This window comes from Myotis davidii, unplaced genomic scaffold, assembly GCF_000327345.1.
Source record: "Myotis davidii unplaced genomic scaffold, ASM32734v1 scaffold134, whole genome shotgun sequence".
Lineage (NCBI taxonomy): Eukaryota > Metazoa > Chordata > Mammalia > Chiroptera > Vespertilionidae > Myotis > Myotis davidii.
The window spans coordinates 3,107,295-3,122,207 of NW_006288853.1; the positions used below are offsets into that span (position 1 = coordinate 3,107,295).

The 14,913-nt window shown below is 39.2% G+C and overlaps 1 protein-coding gene across 1 annotated transcript; it reads right to left on the reverse strand.

The window, feature by feature from the left end:
• Nucleotides 1–1,520: 1,520 nt before the first annotated feature.
• Nucleotides 1,521–10,973, reverse strand: SAR1A (secretion associated Ras related GTPase 1A). The gene is made up of 6 exons (XM_006760934.2): nt 10,866–10,973; nt 10,621–10,740; nt 9,955–10,020; nt 7,020–7,123; nt 3,508–3,639; nt 1,521–1,686 (listed from the first exon to the last, which is right to left on the reverse strand). Exons 1-6 carry the CDS (start codon nt 10,921–10,923, stop codon nt 1,570–1,572), a joined length of 597 nt encoding a protein of 198 aa, XP_006760997.1. The 5' UTR covers nt 10,924–10,973; the 3' UTR covers nt 1,521–1,569.
• Nucleotides 10,974–14,913: the final 3,940 nt, after the last annotated feature.

A 14,913-nucleotide genomic window follows, 5' to 3' on the forward strand; every position in this document is an offset into this window, starting at 1 on the left:
CTTACTGTAAAAGAATCCACTGAATTCAATCATCTGCATATCGGCATCATCATCACAATTTTTCAATTTTGAGGAAACCACCTCTAATTTTTCATTAAAGGAAAAATGAATGAAGATATTCTCCCATTTTAAGACCACCTCCCATCCTGTCATCTTTTACTGCAAGGGTAGAAAACTGGTTAAGATCAAGAAAACCCAATTTCACCCATGGCATTGAGAAATGGAAAGCTATAAACACCCTCCTCATCACACTGCTGGGGGTGCGGCGGCTTCTGTCCTGAGTGCTTGCGGACAATAAGTGATGCTGGCTCAAAAGGGAAAGCGCTACACCAAGTTCTTGAATTCAAGTTTCCCAGCTTATTTCTGGAATGGAGAAAGGCAATGTCATAAAAATAAAATTCTGGAAAAGATGTTAACCTTTAAACATCTTTAAACACCAAAAAAATTGGTAACTGATTTAAAAGAAAAAAGCTCATGAAAAGTCCGGAAACCAAATGCTACAAGTGGAAAATTTATAGTCCACTGAGCAAATCCTTCCCAGATTAAACCAAATGTTACAATACCAGATTTTTAAGTTCTCAAATCACAAAATTAAGAGCCCTTAAGCTGTTACCTATGTCCTGTTTGACTCTCCTATTTGGAAAAATTCCCCTAAAATCTGTGCAAAAGTAACTGACACACTTGCAGTACAAGACAACATGGGAGATGGTCTCAACTCTATTTTGAGGCAAAAGTCACGTGTTATAACTGGAAGAAAAAAAAAAGTGCTACAAAGAGAAATGAAACCACAATTCCAAGGAGAGACTGGCTGAAATTTGTAACGTTATAGGTAATGATAATAACAATGACCCACTGTATAATGACCTCCCCTGCAGTGAACAATCTGCTATGCACTCCGTGAGGCCGAAGAGCCCCAGCTTGCCACAGTGGGAACCTGCAACTGCGAGGCCAGGCCTGCCCTTTTCCGGTTCTCTGTGCACAAGGTGATGCCACCTACTCCAGACAGTTAGGCAGGGGAGCTTCTTCCACCAACTGCTAACTCAACAGCAGTGTGTTCACTTGACTGAGCTCTGGCCTCCAACATGTACCTCTGTATAATTTTAGGAAGTATCTAAATGCCATTCACTAGATTTAAAAAAAAAAAAAAGGAATAGAAAACTCTGGACCAAGTAAATTGTAAACTCAAAAAGTTAGAAGGGAAACCAATTACATAAACAACACTTTCTTTAAAAAATAGAATTGCTTTCTTTTGAAATCAACCTCAGTGGTGAGACGTGTTTTTCTGTTCAGGTGCCCCATGATGGCGCACAGCTTTCCCCGGCAAATCCTGCCAGCTTCCAAGTCCTGGGCTGCTGACCTGCACCAGCACATGGGGCAACGTGACCTCCCGACAGTGTGAAGAGCACATGTCACCACTGGGAGAAGAGAGAGCTGACAGAGACTCTTGGCTTCTCAACGCCAGACATGGTTGTGGAGAGCTTTCCTTGTTCTATTAGAAAAGTTCATGAGGAGGCTGTGAATAGGATCAGTCCAGAGAAGTAAAACTCTTTTATTTTCACTGTCCATACATCAGTCAATATACTGGGAGAGCCAGCGGAAGCCCTCGCCGTAGCCTTGCCTCTTGAGCACACTGCACATGAACACTTCCATGGGGCGGGCGTTCAGCTCCTTCAGGGTCACATTTCCCTAAGGGAGGCAAAATCAAGAAAGGCCTGTTAGCACCTTCCTGGTGCAAAGTTTGAAAGGGTGATCACAAAAATCACTTTCCCCATTCCTCAAAAGCAACTCTAAGGAGGGATTATTTTAAAAAGTGTGGTCCAGGCCATACAAATGACTTCCCCAGGGCTTCATACTTTCAGGATAGAGGAAGCAGCACAGTCCTACTCCCAGCCTCTCCCTAAGAAGTGCACCAAAGCTCACTGGCCAGCTATGGCAGCAAACCAAGGAAAAGGCCACTGGGACCCACAGAACCAGCATGCTCTTTGATGGACAAAAGAAGTCTGGGACTTTTTAGAAATATTCTCATTAATGCAAACATTCAGAAAGATACACTAATAACAAGTTATACTGAAGAAATTAAGAATTTGTGTGTGTAATTCTCATGCAAGAGAGAGAAACTGAACAAGTTAGAGAAAGCATTTCGGGAAAGAAATAGGTAACCAAGGGGCAAAAGAAGCATCTATAAAAGTAAAAAATCATTACAGATTCCAGAAAACGAAAATTTAAATGTTAAATATGCCAAAATCCTGAGCTGAAAAGGACAGGATTCATGCTTAATTATAGTTGATTTAAATTTTCTCTCTCAAGCATACTTTTCTTCTTTTAACTGGAGACAACATGATCTACTGATCTGGACTTGGGCCCTGCTCCTGCTTTTATTACTGACTTGCTGTGAGAACCTGAACAAACCACTGTCAGAGCTCCATCTTCAGAATGGGGATAACAGTCCAAGAATCCAGTGCTTTGAATTCAATGCTTAGAAAGTGATACAGATAAATGAATACTCTTCTTCATAACCTGAAATCTCCAGTTAAAAGAAAATTGATTTCTGGTTTTAAAGGTTCTTTCAAATGAGATTTCTAAAAATTGAATTTGAGCCAAAACTGGTTTGGCTCAGTGGATAGAGCGTCAGCCTGCGGACTGAAAGGTCCAGGGTTCAATTCCCGTCAAGGGCATGTACCTGGGTTGCAGGCACATTTCCAGTGGGAGATGTACAGGAGGCAGCTGATCAATGTTTCTCTTTCATCGATGTTTCTAACTCTCTATCTCTCTCCCTTCCTCTCTGTGAAAAATCAATAAAATATGTTTAAAAAAAAAAAGAATAATAAATGTTTAAAAAATAAAAAAAAATTTGAACTTTAAAGAGTAAAAAAATTCTTGCCCTACCGGTTTGGCTCAGTGGATAGAGCGTCAGCCTGTGGACTCAAGGGTCCCAGGTTCGATTCCAGTCAAGGGCATGTACCTTGGTTGGGGGCACATCCCCAGTAGGAAGTGTGCAGGAGGCAGCTGATCGATGTTTCTAACTCTCTATTTCTCTCCCTTCCTCTGTGTAAAAAATCAATAAAATATATATTTTTTAAAAATTCTTAAAATATTAAGTTTGCCATTTGCACTATTTCCTTCATTCTCATGTATCACATTAGAAAATAGTTTAAAAAAAAAAAGACCATGTTCCAGCCTTCATAGTCTACAAATTACCTGTAATGCAACAAATCCTAAGTCCAGTTAAACTTTAGAAAAACAAGTAAATTCTAGATAGCAAAGCTGTGAATTCCCCTTATATGTCCTCAAATATTAAGTTTGCCATTTGCACTATTTCCTTCATTCTCATGTATCACATTAGAAAATAGTTTAAAAAAAAAAAGACCATGTTCCAGCCTTCATAGTCTACAAATTACCTGTAATGCAACAAATCCTAAGTCCAGTTAAACTTTAGAAAAACAAGTAAATTCTAGATAGCAAAGCTGTGAATTCCCCTTATATGTCCTCTAAAGATTTTTCTCTTACCTTCCCTGTGGTCTGTCCATAAAGCCCAAATATCTCACGGAGTTTTTCTTCACTAATTGCATCTGCTCTGTCAATTTTGTTACCCAAGATAAGGATTGGCACATTGGATATTGTTTCATCAGTCATTAAAGCCTGAAGACAAGATAAAAAAAAGTGAGGATCCAGAAAAGCCACCAGATAATGAAAATCACTTTGACTTTCATTTGTCTAAAAGGCAGCAAATGTAAAGTGAAAATCTAATCATCTTTATACTTGAGTGATTAACTCAAAGTTTATTCTGGACATTATCTACAACTCTCTTAATATTAGGTAAAAAGTCCCTAAAAATACTTTGACATTAGGCTAAAATCCCCCAATGGCTTCAAAACAATGGCAACTTAAGGCTGTGTCTGTTTACAAGGAGCAGAACTGCCCCAACCGTAGTTCTGAGTTAAGTCACTCACACACAGACCATCCTTGGGCTAGCCACTGAGCAGTCCTAGAAGCATGAATTCTCTGGCTATTGAGGCTCTAAAATGACAACAGGAACTCCCAAGTATTCACTGAGTGCCCAGTGTGTGCAAAATGCACTGACTGATACAAAAGGGAGGGTAAGACACAGCCCCCTCGCCAAGAAATCCTCACTCTATGTTCACACATCTGTCAACAAAGCAAGGCAAGTGCATGGTTAAGTGTCACAACGAATGGGGACAGACTATAAATACTGAAAGGCAATCAGGGAAATAAAATGCTGATGTGGGCTTGAGGAAAGTCTTAGCAAGGATGTAGAACCTAAACTAGGCTCTGAAGGAGGGACAGGAGCCCTAGCTGGTTTGGCTCAGTGAAGGAGGGACAGGACTAGAATAGGTGAAATAGAAAGAAGAATATAAGCAATTCTACACTATCTACCTGGAGATAAGCATCAGATTTCACAAGTTAAGGGTTCAGTCCTACAAGACTCCCACACCTCTTCAGACACCAGTAGCAAGTCGAGGTTATCACTTGCACTGACCAACTGGACATAAATCAAAGGTTCCCATAACCCCCCTCTTGGGTTTAATTTGTTAGAAATGACTCACAGAACTCAGAGAACCATGTTACTTACTGGATTACTGGTTGACTATAAAAGGCCAGAAAATAGAGATGCATAGGGCAAGGTATGGGGAAAGGGCAAGGAACATCCACGTCCTCACCAGGTGTACCACTCTCCCCAAATCTCCAAGTGTTCACCAACCCAGAAGCTCTCTGGGTTTTTATAGAGGCTTTATTACATAGTCATGATTGATTAAATCCCTGGCCACTAGCAACTGATTCATCCTCCAGCCGCTCTCTCCTCCCTGGGGGTCAGGAGCTGGGGCTGAAAGTTCCCACCTCTGACTGGTTGGGTCTCCTGGCAACCAGCCTCATCCATCGGTGAGGTCTAAAATCTACCTCATTACCATAACTGAAGGTATCTATGTGGCTCCCCTTACTTAGAAAATTCCAGGAACTGTATGCCAGGAACTATGGATAAAGGTCAAATATATATGAGAAACATATTTGGTCATTCAGATGATAAAAATATATTTCTTATAAATCACAACATTACACTGAGAGTCTAGTTCTTACTGAAAGGAAAAGCTAGGAAAGACTAGAGTTGAATGGATAAATGTGAACATACTTTGACCATTTAACCCCTTCCCCAATAATTTTTTTGTTAAAAACGTTTCTTTTTCAGACTAATTTTTTTATTTTGGTTCTATATAGTATTTTTGATGCTGGTTATGAAAACAGTTTGTAATTATTTTTTCTTCCCATTTTTGTGGTTAAGAATAGTATTTCCTCAGAAAGTTTCTAGATGAAATTATTTAGAATGGTACGTATGTAGCTGGTTTTTGAAGGTAAAGTTTTTAGACGAGTATACTCGTCGACGACTGAAAAAAGAACATTTTGTGAAAACGTGTATACACGTTTCTGCCGGGGAAGGGGTTAAGTTCCAGGAAATGACAAAATCAGAGTAAGGAAGTCATTGATTCATGCTAACAAATGCCTGTGTCCAATGTTTTGCTAGGTGCAAAGAAGTAAGACAAGGTCCCTACCATTTAAGTTCAAAGTCTGGTGGGAAAGACCAATAAATAAAAACCCAGGAAAGACAACAGACACTAATGAGATGGAGTCTTAATAATCTGAGAAGTAAAAGAAGGACTCCTAGAAGTGGTCATGCCTGAACTCTGAATGCTCTTCAAGGACATTTTCAAATTTACCAGCAAAAGGAGGTAGGGGATCAGGTGAGAAAGCCAGGCAGGATAGCCACTTCTGTATTCTCGAGAATGAGGGCAAACTGTTTGAGATGTAGTTCAAGGTAAGCAACAGAAAAGTAGCTAGTGAAATAAACAGAAGCATGCTCTTGAAAGAGTTTATATGCTATGCAGATTTGTAGATTTTGTTTTGAAGATGATAGAGATCTATTAATGGATATTAAGGCAATGATAAGTCTTGAGAAAGTTCCTTCTAGCATTATTACAGTATATGGCAGGGTGGTGGTGAAATCTACAGTAATTCACAGGGTTCTGGACTACATGTCCAGATAGATGGGGAGGAAGATCAATAGTTCCACTTCAGAACAGAACTGGTAGGATGAGTTGTCTAATAGGCAGCATTATGTATGAGGCTGGAGCTCAAGAGAGGTATAGTCCAAAGAAATCCATCTGGGAGTCACTGTAGCAAATGAAGGAATGGGAGTAGCCCGGACCAGCCTAGAAGCAAGTCTAGACCCTGGGAAAAAACCAAGAATGTAAAGAGGAGTTTAAAAAGAGAGAATGGCAGTGCCAAGGAGTCAAGTAAGGGAAGGAGTGCCCCGTAGGCAGTTCTACATGACACAAGAGTATAGATTCAAGAAACGTACTTACAAATAAAATTGAGACATGTTCAAATTTCCAGGAACAAGAATGCAAAGGGACAGTTCTAAATCAAAGAGAAAGAAGAGGCACAGGGCAAAGAAGGCAACATTATAGAAATTGTCAAGCCAAGAAAATGCAATATTGAGAAAGGAGAAAACTTGAAGTGAGTCCTTAATAGTATCAAACCCTGCACATGACCAAAACTGAAGACTGAGAAGAGGCTATTACGGTCTGGCAAGTCATTCGGTGCAAAGGTGGGTAGGCACAACCTGAGAAGGCAGACTCAAAATGTAAAGAACTAATGCTAATCCCTTTTTAGGTATCACTATGCCAATACTTCATAAAGAGTGACCATATGTAGTATATGAAAGGGAAAGGCATTAATTATGATGAGACAACAGGCATACACTGGGGAGTGTCCTGAGCAAATTGGACATAGAGTCACCCTATGAGAGATATAAACAGAATTAATTTACTCAAGTGCAAGCTGAGCATCCTTAGGACATTGAAAAGCAATGTTGTAGATTTTAAAACACTTTCTTTCTTAACTAGGACCTTTATCAAATGTTAACTGGAAAGTTTAAGTATAGGCACTACTGAGCTGTATTCCTTAAAAGAAATACAGGCCACGAGAGGAAAAAAATATCAACATACATTAAGTTCAACTTTGGATTCCATGAGGCGAGGATGATCTGCACAATCCACCAGAAAGACAATCCCATTAATTGCTGGGAGATAATTTTTCCAAACCCGACGTGCTAAAAAGACAAAGTTCGTAGTTGCATCAATAAAAAAATATCCATTTTGAAAATGAATAATCTAATGATCTATGAAATGGTCAAATCTTGGCCAGGTTTCAATAGAGTTAAACTCCATATGATTTTCCAACTCTAGCCATTATTAAAAGTCAGAACAGAGGTATAAACTGATGGTCCATGAACTAAATGATTTTAAAACTCAAAAACTAGGGGTTTTTGCATAATTTTCTCCAAAACTGCAACATCTGGCAACCCCATGCCCACCTACCCAATGCCCCTTTGGATAAGGTCTGGGCTGTTGAGTTTGTCAAAGTTCCCACCATTCCTTACTGTCTTACACCCAGTTCATTTCACTCACTTAAATCACCTTCCTTGCCCCTGGAGCCATTTTCATTTGCAGCCTCTGAGTTAAAATATCATAATGCCCATTACTTGTCCATATAACTTCAGTCCCAAGTTAGTTCTTAACCAACTCATGTGTAAGTGTAGTGACACACTCATCTGCTCAGCCCTCAGGGAGACTGGGCTGACAGGTGGTTCAAGTTTCCAGGCCAATCACCTCGGTCTCCCCTATTCAACCCAGGGTGCTTATAATATTTTTTTACTTGCTTATGATATGAAGTGATAATGGTTTAGGAAGCAATGCTTTAATTATATTGTCATTTCTAAGCCATTCATTTCTGGTTCTTTCAATGGGATAACTAAGAAAGAATCTCTAGCCGAAACCGGTTTGGCTCAGTGGATAGAGCGTCGGCCTGCGGACTGAAGGGTCCCGGGTTCGATTCCGGTCAAGGGCATGTACCTTGGTTGCAGGCACATCCCCAGTGGGGAGTGTGCAAGAGGCAGCTGGTTGATGTTTCTCTCTCATCGATGTTTCTAACTCTCTATCTCTCTCCTTTCCTCTCTGTAAAAACTCAATAAAATATATTTAAAAAAAAAAAAAAAGAAGAAAGAAAGAATCTCTATATCTATGGTTGCCTCGGAAGAGGGGCTGGGAAGAAGTTTGGGGAACCTTTCACTTTTACTTTCCATATGTGTATGCTGATTGTATACTAAATTTGTTACATTGAGTCTAGACTACTTTTATAATAGTTAGATTTTTAAGTTACATATATATAAAGGAAACTTCCAAATGTACAGTATTTTAGTAACTTCTGTATAATAGTGGCTAGGCTATTATGAAAAACTGTTTCTGTTAAGTAAATTTTCCTCAGTCAAACAAACCTATGTACATGAACACATTTCCCTTCTTACTCTATCAAAACCTGAAAGCTAAATTATCACACCAAATAATACACAATTCCCACTTCAGGTGTCTAAAAGCACCTACTGTTCTGCATTCTCTAAATGGCCTCAGTTCAGCTTATAACTATTACCTCAGAATTTAAATTTGTAAAAAGTTACAAATCTTTTTAAAAAGAAGCAGAAAATACACCATATACCCCTTCAAGCCCAAATGAAAGTAATACAAGCTCATTGTAGGGGGAAAAGCCCTGGCCGGTGCTCAGTGGTTAGTGTGTTGGTCTGCACGTTGGTCTGAGTTTGATTCCCAGTCAAGGGCATGTACCTGGGTTACAGCCCAATTCCAGCCTGGGTTGAGGCGTATGCAGGAGGTAACTGATGAATGTCTCTCTCACACAGATGTGGGTTTTTTTCCTCTCTCTCTCCCCCTCCCTTCCTGCCACTCTCTCCAAAAACCAATGGGAAAAAAAAAATCCTCAGGTAATGATTAACCAAAAAAAACACAAACAAACCAAAAAACAAGATAATCTATAATCCTCCATCAAAACACATACACTGCTATTTTATATGATTGTGACCATACTACATATATGACTTGGTAGCATATAAGTAATAAATAAATAAAATACATGTAATTATATGCTAACGAAATCACTGACTATAAAATTATTTGAATCACTTCCCAGCCTTTTGGCTATTTTTTGGCTGAACAATAAAAGTTACCAATGCTCTATTTATTTATCTGTTTTGGTTAATCCTCACCCAAGGATTTTTTAAAAATATATATTTTATTGATTTTTTACAGGGAGGAAGGGTGAGGGATAGAGCTAGAAACATCGATGAGAAAGAAACATGGATCAGCTGCCTCCTGCACACCCCCCACTGGGGATGTCCCCACAACCAAATTACAGGCCCTTGACTGGAATCGAACCTAGGACCCTTTAGTCCGCAGGCCGACGCTCTATCCACTGAGCCAAACTGGTTAGGGCAGGATATTTTTTCATTGCTTTTTAGAAAGTGTGGGAGAGAGGGAGGGAGGGGCAGAAAGAGAGAGAAAGGGCGGGGGAAAGAGAGAGAGAGAGAAACATCACATGGTTGTCTCACACACACACCCAGACAGAGGCCAAGGATCAAACCTGCAACCCAGGTACATGCCCTTGATCAGGAATAAAACCCATGCAAGAGGCAACCAATCGATGTTTCTTCCCCCGTCCACCCCCCGTTCCTTCCACTCTCTCTAAAAATCAATAGAAAAATAACCTCAGGTGAAGATTAACAATAACAACAAAAAGACCATGATGGACTCACAAACGGTTAAAGAAAAGTATTAATATGTATTATATAGAGAGGGAGACAAATAAATCTGGACAAAAGGTATAAAGCAGTGGAGTTCTCTATTTTTGAAACTTTTCACAATTTGGAAATTACTTAAAAATAATAAGGGAATAAACCAACTTCATTAAAGTAATAAGATTCCAATCCTAAATGCAAGCAATTTAAAAGGTAAAAATGACAAACTGCTTTTTAAAAAAGATGGGTACAAAATCAACCATAAGTCAATACCATCTTTTCAGTGAATCATTTCTTACCTTGCTCATGCCCACCAAGGTCAAAAGTTGTAAAAGTCATTCCAGCAATTGTCAGCTCTTCTGATGCTGAAAAATTATCAAAAGAGAAGAAATAAACAAACTTCTCCATCCACACAAGGCCCAGCTATGAGTATTATAAGCCAATACAAAAGCAAAACTTAATAAAGCTTTCACCTTGTAAAGAAAAGAATACAAGTGTGAAAACATTCTTAAATTAGTTTTAGAAGTCAAGTTTCTTTTTCTCCAATGTGTCTCCTACTGCTTAGAAGTTCCAGAGGTTCCGATTTATAAAGTATGTGACCTGAGTGTGTCCTATAGGGAATTTTTTTTCAAGTGAGCTGTCTTTTGGGGTCTCAGTTAGGAAAATAACTACATTGCCCAGCCGGTGTGGCTAAGTGGTTGAATGTCAATCCAGGAACCAAGAGGTTACCAGCTCGATTCTCGGTCAAGGCACATGCCCAGTGGGTGTGCAGAAGGCAGCCGATCAATGATTCTCTCTCATGGATGTTTCTATCTCTTTATCCTTCTCCCTTCCTCTCTCTCTCTAAAATCAATAATAACATGTTTTTAAAAAAGAATGAAGAATTACTTCAATTGGGGATTCATCCTCCAACCTTGATATTGACCTTTAAATATCAAAAGGTCATCTGTTATTTTCAAACCTACTCGGATGTAATGTTGGAACATGTTGGCCCAATCTGTCATCTTTGAGCATGTGTAGAAGAGTGGTTTTGCCTGCATTGTCCAAACCCAAGAATACAAGTTTCCCAGATTTCTTGTAGAGTCCTAAAAGAGAAAAAAAAACTTTAACATTTTGTTCTCTACATATCAAAGGCTGCTTGTACTTAAATTGCTGGAGGAAATGCAGAAAGTTTGAAACCTATGATATATTTCAAGGAAATTGGCTTTACCTAGGAACTGGAGCACACTGCTGAAGCCATTGTAGATCCACTCAAAGATGAAAGACATTATTAATGCTTACTACCTGTATAAAATATGGAAACAGCAAACATTAGCTTTCCGAATGCCATATAGTTCTGGAGAAGTTAACTCTTATTCCCTGGCCCAGATGCATGTTTGCAGTCCCAAAAGAAAACAAAGGATTTTACACCCTGGAGGGAAGTCCCTATGGCAAGCACATCAATCCCGCGGCCCACAACAAATATTTTTGTGCCCACTCAATATAACCATATGTAAGAAACGTTTTAATAAAAATTTTGTAACTTAATTTTTATAATATCCTGTTATACATAATTATTAATAACGAACTACAATGTTCACTAATGACTGATTTCTATAATCGTGTTGCATTCATTTCCAGGCACACCATTTCTCTCCACTAAGACCAGCACCAAATATTTTAGCAGCCGACTGCCACTTCATTAGTCTGAACTGACTTGTTTGGTGTGCGCAACAGATAATATTTTGCTGTCGGAGAACAAAAAAAATAGGCTTATTTGCATTACATTTATTAATTTGTGCAGTTATTCAGTGTCTGGTAAGTCAATGTTCAAAAAAATTAATTTTTATTAAAATGTTCTATTAGTTTATGTTAACGATTAGTCATTTATTTCGCCCCTTTGTATTCAGCATGTCTCTATCAAAATAAACCTACGTTTCTATGAAAATTGAAGCTTTTGTTTTTTGGCAGCCCACATAAACTTAACCTTATTTGGCCCGTGTTAGCCTTTGAGTTTGACATGCTTGCTCTGGGGTCTTCAAATCTACATAAACTCCTGATTTTCTATCAGTTTTCAACCTACTAGTACAATATACTTCTCTCTTTTAGTGTTACTCACTCCTCCAGGAAGCTGCTCATTCCTATTCCCTAGGTATACCATTGCTGTCTACCAGTTAACAAAACCTGCAGGAAATCAGTCCCATTAATTATCTGTATCAAAACTTGATATCAATTCATTAAGTAGAAAATGAGGGGGGGGGCATATTAACCAGAATGAAAAGCATATTAACCCATCCTTGTAAACTGCTCTACAAAACATAGTCAGGGCCCTGGCCAGGTAGTTCAGTTGGTTAGAGCATCATCCCAATATGCCAAGGTTGAAGGTTTGATCCTGTCAGGGCACATATAAGAAGCAACCAATGAATGCATAAGTAAGTAGAACAACTCTCTCTCTCAAATCAATCAATTTTTTTTTAATTTCTTAAACACACACACACACACACACACACACACACACACACAACATAGTCACAATTTGCCCTGCTGCATTTATCAATGCTATCTCTTTTTTGTTTGTTTGGGGTTTTTTATCTTGTTTTCATTCTATTTTCGATATCTCTTCTTAAACAGTATTTGTTTAGCCTCTCTTGCAAATAAGTGTCTCAACTTACAAGAGATACCACTATTTTGGAGAGCCATGTAGCAGTAAGAAGAGTATAAGTATGGATTTTCCTAAAATGAGAATGCTCATTGAGGACATTGTGTTAGGTTCCCAGCCAAGAACATACCTTAATTAGTACTGATATTAACATCACTTTTTCTACTATTTCTCATAGGCCTAGACAAAGCTACAAGAAGGTCTACATACATTGATAATAAGCAAAAGGACCTCTAAGTGAAGTTAAGAGAACCTAGAGTCAATGGTAGGTGTTAAGGTTTCTCCCTAGTCAGCACTTCCTGGTCACACTGAACTTTTGCCTCAATATCACAGATTTGGTAAAGAGAAAGATTCCCCATTTTCACTCCTGTCCATCATCAAAAGCATGTGAACACAAGGCTGTATACTAGCTGTGACTAACTGCTTTCAAATAACACTTTCATGAAGTTTTATTTTATTTTATTTATTACTAACTTGTAAAAGGGTTACTCATAAAAACCTACCCCATTTGGTTCAGTGGATAGAGCGTCAGCCTGTAGACTCCATCCCCAGTAGGGGGCGTGCATGACACGGCCGATCAATGATTCTCTCTCATCATTGATGTTTCTATCTCTCTCCCTCTCCCTTCCTCTCTGAAATCAATTAAAAAAATATTTCTAAAAAAAACACAAAAAACCCTATCTATATTCTTCAAAGAATGCTAGATGAAGAAATTGAAAAATTGAGATAATGTGTGTTAATTTTCTTTTTCATACAGTTACTGGTTTTTGTGTTTGTTATTTTAAAATGAAGCCATGGCTTCACCTATAAACTGTAAGGACTGCTTAATGCTTATTTTCTATGGCTCTGGACATAAATGGCCAAATGAAGGGTGCGAGTGAGTCAGGGTGGAGACTGAAGGCAAAAACTAAATATAAAAAGATACTAAGGTTTTTCCCCTTTCAGTAACATCAATATATATTTTGGCAGAAAGAACAAATTTAGCAGGTTAAGTGACAGTTTTGTCTGGAAAGTTGTCCTGCACTGTAAGAAGTCCAGTGACGTAACACACAAAGATCCTGTGCTTAACTTTGCACTGCAGTCAGTCAAGAACAATGCGCCGCGCTCTGCCACCCCATAAACAGGCGTCCTCCCCTGCTGTCTGTCCACCACTTGGAGAAGCGCAGGTGGCCTTTGGAAAGCACCTCTTCTTAGGTCACTTCCACTCGGGTCACTCCTTTAACACCCAACGCATGGGGTCATTTGTACCACACTGGTTTGCAGCCAGTACTTTACAAACTCTGTAAAGTTTTACCACATCATTTTATAGAACTCCCAACTAAATGAATTCTCAGAAGGTGACAAGGGGAAAACCCCTTCTTAAGGAATTTTTCATTTTAAATGAACTACTTTCATTTTCCAATTCATTTTCCCTTGACAATAAATAACCTGCTTTAAAAGTCCTATAATTCTTCCCATCAGAATGATCTATGGAAAGTGAAGACACCCTTTGGGTGATATTAAAAGAAAAGAAAAAAAAAGCCTATTGGACACAAAGCATTGTGTTGCGTTACTCCTCTAATTTCATGGCACCTCCATTCTTGAGATCTTACTAGTAGGGTCTGCATCCCTCTGTGAGTAGCTGTATAGTTTATGCAATGCCTGCTCACACTAGTCCGTCTCATTTCAACCTCACACCAATCCCACTGGGCAGGAACCCTTGGCCTCACTTTACACCATGAGGATGCGGACACTCCAAGGTTAGCTGGTTCAACAAAGGCTGCTCAGCTGAAAAAGTAACAGCGCCAGAACTTAAACCTTCCTCTTTTAATGCCAAAGTCACCGCTCCCCCTGTTAATATCACATAAAATTCAAACTGAAATCACAAAATGCTTTTAAAAAAATCAAACTTCCTTAACCCACCAATTACACTCCGGGTAATCTTCTAAAGTTTTCCTCCGTGCAATGCATCACACCTTCTGAATGGCATGTTAACTATCACTGACCTATCCTTGATCCACTTTACCACCTACGGCATCTTATAGCAAATTAGAGTGCTCTACAGCTTAAGGACTCTGAACCACCAACAAAAGCACTGCCAACGTACCCCACACTAAAATTTGCAAATTTCATTTACAATTAAAACTGAAAAAAATAAAAAATAAAATTTGCACATTCCAAGACTAATTGATCAAATAAATTTAAAAAAGGAAAGGCACAAGACTGACCATTAGCCAATAAAGAGTCTATGCAGCCCTCACTTCCCATACATACTCATTACTTGTACACAAACTCAGAGCAACGTTGAGACACCATTCCAAACAGATCTGGGGTAGCTAAGAGACCTGCTCGGCTGCAGGGGGTACGTGTCCAAGGCCAGACCCATTGCAAAGCTCCATAAGCCCTGCCACCACCTCAGCAGGTAGGTCAGGTCAGGAGAAAAGACGAGAGCGAGAGAGAATACGAACAGGCGATTGGTATCGCGCTCACTAGAGGACCCCCGGCCGCTCAGGTAGAATCGTGAACTAAACATTCATCTACACCAAATAAATGTGAAGAAATTTTGCCATGAAATGAAGACAGAGGGGCGATAAAGGAGGGAGACATAAAGACATCAGATGGTAACAGAGCTGAGTGTATG

Bases quoted from the DNA above. Each gene is read 5' to 3' on its own strand.
- SAR1A (XM_006760934.2), bottom strand. From the start codon at position 10,923: ATGTCTTTCATCTTTGAGTGGATCTACAATGGCTTCAGCAGTGTGCTC. The intron at 10,021-10,620 runs GTAGGTTTGAAA...ATAATTTTTCAG, and splicing joins TGTTCCAACATTACATCCGA to CATCAGAAGAGCTGACAATT. The intron at 3,640-7,019 runs GTATGTTGATAT...TCTTGTCTTCAG, and splicing joins AATCCAAAGTTGAACTTAAT to GCTTTAATGACTGATGAAAC.